Below are 10,522 nucleotides of genomic sequence, written 5' to 3'. Positions count from 1 at the left end.
TGAGGCGTTATTTGGCGACTACATCATTGCTATTCTGAAACCCATGTGCCAAAGCTCCCTTTAACAGGTGCTAGAAAGGCCAGTGATGCGGCAGATGGCATGACACTAGCCCCAGCCTGGGGCATGCAGCCATCCAGGACCAGCCCAGTGCGGCTCCTCTGTGCCCATCACTTGATCCTCAGGGTGCTGCCAGAGGTGGCATACTGCCTTCATCCCTTCTTCCTCCTGAAGAGTGAAATCAGTGGCTTGTCTTCAGCCCCTCCTGCTCCATAGCTGGTGGCAGGTGTCACTGGGGGTGTTGATTTGTCCCTCTGCGGTGGGAGTGGGCTCTGGGTGCTGTGAAAGCACAGAGCTCTTCCACCAGGGCCCCCACGTTTGGGGCTGCAATATGGCTTCAGAGTGATGTGTTCGATTGGATGAATCAGAGGGAAAAACCGGACCACTTCATGGAAGAAAAGCACATTTCACCCGCCCACCCCCACCCACCCCCAAGTTTGAAAGCTACAAGAAAAACCGATCATGGGGATGGTACAGAGGAACATGCACTCAAACAGGGCTGGATGGGAAGATGCGTCCTCGTGTGTCGTAGGCATACCCAGTCTTGCTTTGTTGCCAGGTCTCATGCCATCAAGCTTACCCCTCTCCCAGGCATTCTGGGTTCAGTCCTTTCTCCCCTCCCAACCCGTGCGGGGTCAGTGTCCACACTAGCAGGTGGTGGCCAGCGACTGGTGGATGGGGGGCTGGAAGCAGCGCACGTGCTCCACTGTGGAACTGTCTGTTTCCACCGACTTCATGTACTTGTTCAGGATGGCAAAAATCTCATTGTTCAGAATCTGATACTTCCTGATCCTGTCAGCCATCTTCTTCAAGGGCTAGAGGGATGGTGAGGAAGAAAAGCAGCAGATGAAGAGAACCTTATATCATCTGACCAGCGAGAAAGTACCAGTACCTCTGCCCTGCTGCTGGAAACCTCTGCTAAAGCAAAGCAGCTATAACCCGTGTTACAGTTCCACTTAGCACCTCCCAGGGACTGGTGACTCACTTCATTATAGGGTTTGATGACTCAATCAGAGCATTAACAAGGTCAGCGTGTGGTCCTAAGTCAACCATTCTAAAGTCTAGACTCCCGGCTGCTTATCAATGAAGCCACTGAGATCACAGGATGGTTGCTGGAAATACCTGCTTCTCTGCTCCAGCTTCCCAGCCCCAGGAAGAAAGAAAAACCTTTGGGAGAAAAAAAGATTCGCTTGCCAAGCCAATTAAAACCTTGGCCTCTCTGCTGAGACTGTAGATGGAAATCTCACAGCGAGTGTGTCCAGTCTGAATAAGGTTAACACTAGGAATGGCTGTAATTTATGAGTTTGGACAAAACAAGACAGAAAACAGAGAAGTATGCTGGTTCAGGTCCTTTGGGACCTCACTATTCAACTTACCACATTTTTTATTATTTCATCCTTCCCGTCCTGCCTCTGTACCTTCAGCAGGTGGTAGCAGAAGTCAAAGAGGTCAAAGCGCCGTTGCTGTCCAAGGAGAACAATGATAGAGCAACCTGCCCAGTTCAGACCATCTCCAAAGCACTGCCTGGAAGGAGGACAGGGTGATGGGGTGGGGAGAGATGACAGGATAGAGTTAGGTAAGAGAAGTCCTACCATGGCACCAGGAACTTTCCTTGGTGAATTCCTAGGGAAATCAGATTCAGTCCTACTCCTAGAAAGTGGCTGTACACCTACAGAAAATGAACTCAGGAGGAGATATACAGAATTACACCAGGTCCAGGCTGTGTAGGGTGTGTCACAGGCTAAGATGGATAAGGACCTAGCCTCTGACTTGGGTTGTTGGCCCATCTGCCCATCTCCTTCTGCATGTCACCTTGGGCATGTCCCTTTACGTTGGTCTTTTCCCCAGCTATTCAGATAGAAAGCTCTCTGGGCATCTCTTTATGTCCCTGCCCAACAGAAGTCCTTTCATCAAGGGCCCATGTTTCCCCTCTACCCTGGCTGACGCTGTTGCTGCAGCCGAGGGCATCCCGGGGGCTTGCCGGCCCCAGCAGCTCATGAGCAGCATTACCAGCAGAGTCGGCCGATAGACACTCACTCTGCAGTGAACTCGTTGGTGCCCACGGGGATGCAGTACACGAACTGCATGGCACTCCAGAGCCGGTGGAACTCCACGCACTCGTCCACGTGCATGACCCCGTTGGTCGGAGGTGGCCCGCGCCAGATGGGGTCCTGCAGGTAGCTCCGAATTCGCGTCAGGATCACCTCGAACATGGACAGCCCGCAGCATAACCGCTCCTTGGTCAGCAGGTCACCCTCCCGGGCGATGGCTATTTGCTGAGGAGGAGGACAACCAAAGGAACAGAAGTGACGATGTAATACCGGCAGACCCTCTTGCTGGACTTAATGCTTCCCGGTCTCCCTGGCTTTCAAAGTTAACGCACATCCCCTGCACGGTCCAACCTTACCTCTGATGGCTGCTCCCATGGCACTCCCCACCAGAGAATATTCATCTCTCAAACGGAGGAAGACTTAATATTGTGCTCAATTATATTTCACCAACCTAAGTATCTTTTGAAATAACTACAGATGTCACAAAACAAAAGTTGAAGGCAAAGCTCTGATCAGAAATACTGATCCTTAATTCTGCTAGGATGCTCTGATCAGAAATACTGATCCTTAATTCTGCTAGGATGCTGTTTTATTAGCGCTACTCAGCATTGCTGGGTTTAATTTCATTATTTCTGCAGATTATGAAAATAAAACAGGAGAGAACAGGGACATTTTGCTTCCCAGGACATTGCTATCATCTCTTTAAAATGTAGATATTCTATGGCTTTCTTGATTTCTTTTGTAGTTAGGGTTCAAAAGCTCTGAGGAAGATGAGAAGCCACCGGAACCTTAATACTGGAAAACCTGTGGTTTATGAGAAAGTCAAATAATATTTTTTTTCCAGATAAGGAAGCTTTACATGTGTGGAGATTTTCTGTGACATCCCCACTCAGATGCAGTTCATTTGGCTTTTACACTTAGAGGAAAATTAAAAGAGAACTGACTTCATTTCAGCCCCATGGCTCCCCCAGAAAAACCAAAAAAAAAGGGGATTTTAAATGAGCAAGCATTTAAGCACGAGCCTCCCCCTGGCATGGGAGCACTGACCCCCTGAGCGGGGCTGGGGTGCAGGCGGGGAGTTTCCTCCCTGCCCCGATATCCTCTTGGCTGCCCCATTTCCTGCCATTCCCAGCGGCATTGCTGACTTCTCTTTGCAGCGCTGCCAAAAATAACACGGGCAATGGGAGCTGAGTGCTGTCAGAGTCATGCCAGTGGCTGTGGGAGGCTCCGGCTCTGCTCACCCCAGTACAGGAGCGGCTGCCACGGCCCCCTGGCCCCCCATGCAGAGCCTTTTACCCCGCTCACCACTTTGGCAGAGGCATGCAGAGCAAGCATGACATTTACTGACCCGCTGCCTGTCCTAGGGGACTTACTGGAGCTTTAGGTAGTTTTTAAGCATTTGCTCCATTTCCAGCTGTCTGTGTAATGCCTATAAAATCGCCATCCTGATTGGAATCACGATGGGGGCTCAGAGCATCTGGTACACCAGGCAGGTGTGTGTCCTGGCCAGACATTAAGAACACAAATTATGCTCAGTTTACTTGGGTTGTCTTTATTCCACTCTAAAGAAACATGAATGTGCCTGCACATCCTCTTTCCTGACTGTTAGTTTATGCTGGCAGCAACCTAAAGCTAAAAATTAGTTTGGTGGCTATTGAAATTACAAGTGTTACAATTCCTGCTTGTGCCACAATTCCAAGGACATTCTGGGAACCTGGGATCAATTAATGTTCAACTAGTAGCAAATATCAAGGGAAATCTGTACTGCTGTGCAGAGGCCAGATTGGGTCTGGGATCCCTAGATCTGTTAAACACAGGAATGGTATCACTGGTTTCATGGCACGCACTTCCATGTGTTTGCTTAGCAAGTAAAGATTTATTTTATCCAGCTTGTTTGTATAGCTAAAGGCTGTAAGCTTTGTCTCTCCTCACCTGCTGCAAGCTCTTACGGGTACAGATTAGCATCTGCACACACTAGTCTATGATGGCAAAACAGGGACGCAGTAGCAGTAAAGCCATTTCAAATATAAATTGGGTGTTAGCATTACTGTTTGCTAAGATATAGTGATAGAATAGGTACTTCTGAGAACAAACTAGTCCAATGACATTAGTATACTGTTTCTGAAGAAATCTTAATCTAGAAAGGGATGTATCTGGCTTTCAAAGCATGCAGTGCCACTCAGTTATGCACATTCACAGACAGAATTTGGTTCTAAAATTCATCACCAGTCTTTGATACCAGACTATTACTGTTGGGTAGATACCTAACATGGTGAAGGCAGCTGGAGAGCTGTTAGTCTTGTGGCCAGATCCGCCTCACAGTCTGATGTCCCACTGACTTCTAAGGTCAGGAGAAGAAGGGTGCTCTCGAGATAAATTGTCAGAGGATGCCACTGTGCTGGCTCAACTATTCCTTCTGTCTTCAAAAGGAAAGGCTCCCATTATTTCCAGTGAAAAAATCAGACTGACCAAGCAATTCTGAAAATCCCTTACTGAACAGCCCTATGACCAGCATTAAAAGGGAGAGGATTCCTTTAATGAACCACTTGGACCCCCCCTGGTTCTTTATGGATCACCTGTCAAACAGCTGCTTCTGGATTCCCACTGCAAAACAATTATTTACAACAGTCACTGGCAGTTTTCCTGCCATTGCACAAATCCAGTTGTGTCATACCTCTTTTACAGCTCGTGAACTGGCAAGCTTGCAAGAACCATACCCAAAGCCTGCAAAGACTGATAGATCCCCACCAACTACAGCAGCCTCTGGCTCAGCCCCTTCACAGCAGGTAATTATATGAAATGCATGGGGCCACCTTTTGGGAGAGGCATCTGGGAAGCAACTTCTGCTCAGATTCTGGACAATTTCTAAAAGGCACTTATGCGTTCTGTAGGAAAAAATCCCGTACGGCCTGTGTCCAAAACTGCATTTCCAAAATGCATGTCCAAAACTGCATAAGGAGCAAGCTTAGAAGCTATGGAGGCACCTATGGAAATTGACTCTTGTGTTCATTTACACCTGAGCTCAAAAAAGATCTGGTACTCAACCGTACCTGTGCAATGGGAACAGTTTACAGAAAAATTAATTTTTAGCAGGACATGAAATACCTTTTGTTTTCATCACCATCATAACTATAGCAGGGATAAGCAACGAGTGGACTCTAATAGCAGATTTCAATGATGATTTTGCATGGAAAGAAGGAGAGAGAGAAAGACCAACACAAAGACACAAAAACACAGAGGTGAATTCTTTTTCTCGAGTGTCTCCTTTAAAAGGAAGTCAATGAGAAGCGATAGAAGTGTCTACAAAGTAAGACAAAGCCCTCAGTTATCCAGCCAATTTCTTTGTTTCATATGGTTTCCAATGAAGCAAAGTTCAAAATGTCCTTGATCCATCAGAAAAACAAGAAAAAAAATAAACAACTTTCTGCCTGCCATAGATCTGTCACCTCATACAACTGAGTGCTCATTCCATTCCCTTGGCCATACATTACAGGAAAAGGGTCTTGATTCATTTAATACTTTGAATTATTTTTATCTCATCCACTAGGTAGGCAGTGAAAGTTTGGCTATTGATATCAATGGAGCTCAAATTTTGCCCATGACAGTGATGAGTCTACAGAGATGTTTTTAACACTACTCAGTTTCTGCCCAAGAGATCTTTCCCAAGCTGAGACCCTCCTCAAGAAGACAGTTAAATGGAGCCATAATTTTAAGCGTGTGCTGAAGCTCTAAGCACATGCTAGGAGGGAAACCATTCTCAGATGTATTCCTTGACAGGGATGAGCTTAAAAATGGACCACATGGCAGCCCTAAAATGGGATCCCGAAAAGTGACAGCAATTGATTAAGTCATGAACAGCCCTGCAAAGTTTTTCCATGAACCAGACATTCTCCATCTTTTTAACATGGAGAAGAGTTTTTTAGAGTTGTGCTTATTCAGCCTATAGCTCCCCGCCAGCTCTTGGACCAGAGGCAGCAACACACCATCTCTGGACCCACTCACAAACTTCCCTTCAAAGTGTCTGCTAGGGCAAGGATTCTGATTTTCTTGTCTGATTGATGTTTTGACAAAAAAAAAAAAAAAAATCATTTTCCCAAGGCCAAACAGGCCATCTGGGGACTGCTATGAATTTCCAACAGCCATCCCTTTCAATGAAATCCTTACCTGCGGAGTGCCCAGCCTCTCTATTAAGGGAACCAGGTGAAGTGGGGCATACTTGGCTTCGAGACGCTTCATGCGCACCTCCAAGCGTTCTCCTTCTGTCAAGCGAGCAGCAAACAGTGAAATGAGAGGAGGAAGTGGAGACCCGCCATTTCCGCCTCGGAGCTGCCCCCCAGCAACCATCCAGCCAGATTTTGGGACCAGCGAGCCAAACCGACAGCACATGAGGGGACCGGCGATGCGCAGAAGGGAGGGATGTGCGGTTGCAGTCTCAGCAGCAGCTTGATCACACATGTCCAAAAGCATGGCCCTGTTACTGATCGCTCCTGGTGAGATGGACGCTTCATGCTGTCATTCTCTAAGAGGCTGTGAAATGAAAAACCTTAACGGAACCCCCAAACTCACTAAGGTCTTGGTCTGTAACTAGGCTACAGAAAACGCACCCTTGGCATTTGTTTCCACCTGACTTTTGGCTATATCCACTTATCTGTCTGGAGGGGGAAGCAGGGTCAGAACTAATCATCAGAAATGGGAGAGAAACAGGTTCTGGGCAGAGACCTCTGGGTCTGTCCCCTGCTTCCCTCTCAGCTTCTTACCTTTGATGTAGACCCTGGGCAAAATATTTTGGAAGGGAGCAGCATGCAGCAAATCACAAACTTCCTCCTGGGACTGAGGCAGGAAGAAAGAAAGATAAAGTAAGTTAAAAAATACCTACAGGGGTTGAGTGTATGGCTCAGGGGCCTGGGCGATGCTACAACAATTCACGTCCACAGCACCTATTCAATCCAACCCAGCTCTACCAACTCCAGTGGTCTGAACCTAAATGAACTGAAACTGGAACAAATACCTCTCATCTTAAGCCAGGAAGTTTCCTTAACTCAAATAAGTTACTTGCTGCCTGTACAAGGCCAGAACTTTATTTTCTGTCCCACTTACTAGCACCATAAGTGAGAGGGGAGAGAGAACATGGAGGTTTGGGTTTCATCCTACCCTGCTGATTTCCTGCTGTTTATTTTTACAGAGAGTGCCCAGGTGGAAATTATCCTTTGGCTTACTTGTTTGAGGATGTGTACATGTAAAATATGCTGATGCATGGCTCTGTTGCAAATAGGTACATAACATAGGTCTGAAATGATTTGGTTGTTCATATGGAGTTCTCAGCCAGTGCTATCAGACCAGAACCCCAGTGGTGTAGGCACCAGGGAGAATAATACAGAGGTCCAGAGAGGAATAACATCATGAGATGCCACCTGAGAGAATGCATTCTGATGCACTTGAGAAAAAATAATCCCAAACACAGATGCACAAGGAGGAGAAACCTAGAAATAGGCAGGTGGAGACTGAGGAGTGATGGCCGACAATACACCGTGTACGAGTCTGCAATGGGAAACAGCAGCAAGGAAACCAAAGCTGTTCAACACAGAGGCATTGCGTCACAACAAGGCATTCGTTTGCTCCTACAAAGTCCAGTTCTAGGACATGCTTTCAGTTCTGAGCTTATTGTAGAGATTTAGACACACTCGAAAGCAGGTCATGACAGCGCAGCAAAAAATATTTGGGGGCCAGATGGAATGAGTCGGCTGGGTCTGTTTGGGATGCAGGGGTGGAAACCCCACCTCCCAGTCACGAGGGAGAGGACAGTGTAGCATGGAGCTGCACGAGGCTGGACTGGCGCATGGATGCTGGGATGAGAGCGAGTTTGTGGGAGTGCAGTTTGTGACACAGTGCTGGAGAGACAGGAACAGTCCAGGGTCTCTCCATGGGCAGACAGATGCTGATGCTAACAGAGTGTGCCTGTCAGCTTCGTTATTTTGTTTGCAAAACACTATTTGCTCCTAGACAAATGTTCTTTCACTGCTGTTTTCCTGTGATAAGAATAGTATTTTCACCATCTGCAGCCTGCATTCACCTGATATCTGTCCCCAAATTAGTCATGTTATTAATAGATCTTCTCCCCAAGGCCCATTACCTGAGAGTAAGAATTCTGTTTAGAAATTCAGTCCCAAGTAACCCCTCATTCCTCAAATGTAAACAATGAAAACGGGGTGGAATGGAGGAGACCATGCATCTTCACTGGAGAGGTCTCTGCCAGCAAATACCGCCAGCCTTAGATCATTCTGACATCTATGAAGATAACTGCACCGTAAAATGCTGCATAAGAGCTCCATTAGAGGGAAAATCTCGTAACGTGATGGCTCGACTCATCTGACATCTTCCAGCGAGAGAGAAGCAGTGCCTGCTGCGTGCAAAATGGCTTCATGTTCTGAGTCTATTTCTGTGTGGAAAAACTGGGGCTCAGAGATGGACAGACTTTGGCTGACACAGAAAGTGCGCAGATGTGGACTTTGATGGGCAGCCTTCCTAAAGGGACCCCCAAATTCTCACCATCTTCTTTTCTTTATTTTCTGCTATTCTAAAATGCCAGTATAGTGCTGATGTACAGCTCCTGGGACGGGAGGAACATTTTTGCACTGAAATGCAAGATTTCTAAAAGAAACCACTGTTGTGTACCTTCAGTGTCCATTTAAAGGGGGGACAGAAGAGGCAAATGCAGTACATCCAGCATAAAGTCCAACACTGAGAACAGCAGAAAGCAGTGACAAAGCCACAAAAGGAACAGAAACTGCCAGGATATTGTTGGCAACTCTGGTCATTCTATAAAATAAAGCCAAGCTGCTCGGTGATATTAATCTCTCTAGTTTTCTTAATCTTACACAACCACTGCTCACTGAATGTGTTTGATACACTATATCAGGAATGAAAAGTTTCTGTATCTGGGGTTAAAATGCAAACTCAAGGGCAAAAATATCCATTTTGAAGAAATGCAGAGATTTTCAGTTTTCTCTGTGCTTGATGGTTGGATAAAACTTGGAATCTTTGAACTTCTTTCTGGTTTTGCTCTGAACAAAACTTTGCTTGGAAATCCCATCTTATGCTAGGGATGTCTTTCTGAAATATTTCTGGAAAAACCGAAACAAGCCTGCCAAAACCACTACAACATGAAATATACATTTTTAATGTAAAATTGTGTTGTTGAACGCTCCTCAGTTGGCTCAAGGCCAAACTGGGAGATAAATTCATTACAAAGTAAATTTATTGTGTGAAAAACTAGAAGCTAAGAAGATGTGTGGCCCTCAGCTGTAGCCTTTGCCTTATACCACATAGGGCATCGCATCAGCTGAGAGACTTGTGCATGTGCAAAACGCTTGTGCAGGGGGCAATCCCAAGTCATCACTCCAGCTAAGTTTTCAGTGAAGACAAGTCATAGGACATATATAATCAGCTCTCCTGAGATTTCCCTCCTGTTGGATTGCTTTATCCTTATCACCATTAGAATCAATCAGGTTTTTTTTCATTGCACTGGCACCCCAAAAGAGCAAAGGGCTCAAATCTACTTCTCACTGTACAAATATGTATATAAAAAGTATTGATCCCTGCCCCAGAGAGCTTACAATCTAGAAATAAGCTCCAGTTGGTTTTATTTCTGAGAAGGATGACCAAGGGTTAGCTTTGGGTCCAAGAATTAAATCTAGATCTTCCAGTATTTAGATTCTCCTTCCGCAATCTCAGATGTCAGTGACCAAGTGCCAGTGCACAGCATCGCCATGGACATGCCCACAGACCGCAACAACACAGCCCCAGAGAGACCCTGAGCACATGAGAAGCTGGAAAGTAACACTTCCCAAACTCTTCTGCTGGAGAACCCACTTCCACTTATGCTCTTGAGCTGGCCATTTCAAGTACAATCTGTTGGTGCAGGGGGTTTTGCCTTACCAAAGCCTGCTCGATAAGGAGGCAGAAGAGAATGGCATTGCCCACTTCTCTGAGGCTCTGGAACACATCAGTCTTCAGCTCTGCATACTCAATGATGTCCTTCAGCTGATGGTGGAAAAACTCCAGGATTCCTTAAAAGACAAGGAAGGACAGTCAGAAAAGCAAGAGCAGAATCACTCTCTGATAACTTGGATAAAAAGACAATTACTGCCTGGTATTTCCTTAATCACACATCGCAAGCTGTAACTGCTAAACGGAAAAATGGAGACTGGCACTGGGGAGAACTAGCACACAGTGTCCTATCCTGCTTTCAGTAACCCTTGGGAAATAGGGAATAATTAATATGAAGTCCTTGGATTTCCTAATCAGAGGAAAAAAGAGATTCAGGACTGTAACAGATGCCTTGGTGCTGGCTCATGTACACCAGCCAGTTTCCCCATCCAGCTCAACGGCAGACTGCAGTCACATTGCAAAAAAAT

General features: G+C 46.2%; 1 protein-coding gene across 3 annotated transcripts in view; it reads right to left on the bottom strand.

Moving 5' to 3' along the window:
• Nucleotides 1-704: 704 nt before the first annotated feature.
• Nucleotides 705-10,522, bottom strand: part of CYFIP2 (cytoplasmic FMR1 interacting protein 2) — a 43,646-nt gene continuing 33,828 nt past the window's right edge. For all 3 annotated transcript variants that reach the window (XM_010074182.1, XM_010074184.1, XM_010074185.1), the window contains 6 exons: nt 10,044-10,174; nt 6,866-6,938; nt 6,273-6,367; nt 2,095-2,333; nt 1,434-1,581; nt 705-872 (listed from right to left, as the gene is read on the bottom strand). In XM_010074182.1, the coding sequence (XP_010072484.1) occupies nt 705-872; nt 1,434-1,581; nt 2,095-2,333; nt 6,273-6,367; nt 6,866-6,938; nt 10,044-10,174 (854 nt within the window). The remainder of the gene's footprint in view (nt 873-1,433; nt 1,582-2,094; nt 2,334-6,272; nt 6,368-6,865; nt 6,939-10,043; nt 10,175-10,522) is intronic.

Source organism: Pterocles gutturalis, unplaced genomic scaffold (genome assembly GCF_000699245.1).
Source record: "Pterocles gutturalis isolate BGI_N339 unplaced genomic scaffold, ASM69924v1 scaffold9922, whole genome shotgun sequence".
NCBI lineage: Eukaryota > Metazoa > Chordata > Aves > Pterocliformes > Pteroclidae > Pterocles > Pterocles gutturalis.
This window is presented reverse-complemented; position numbering and strand designations above follow the sequence as displayed.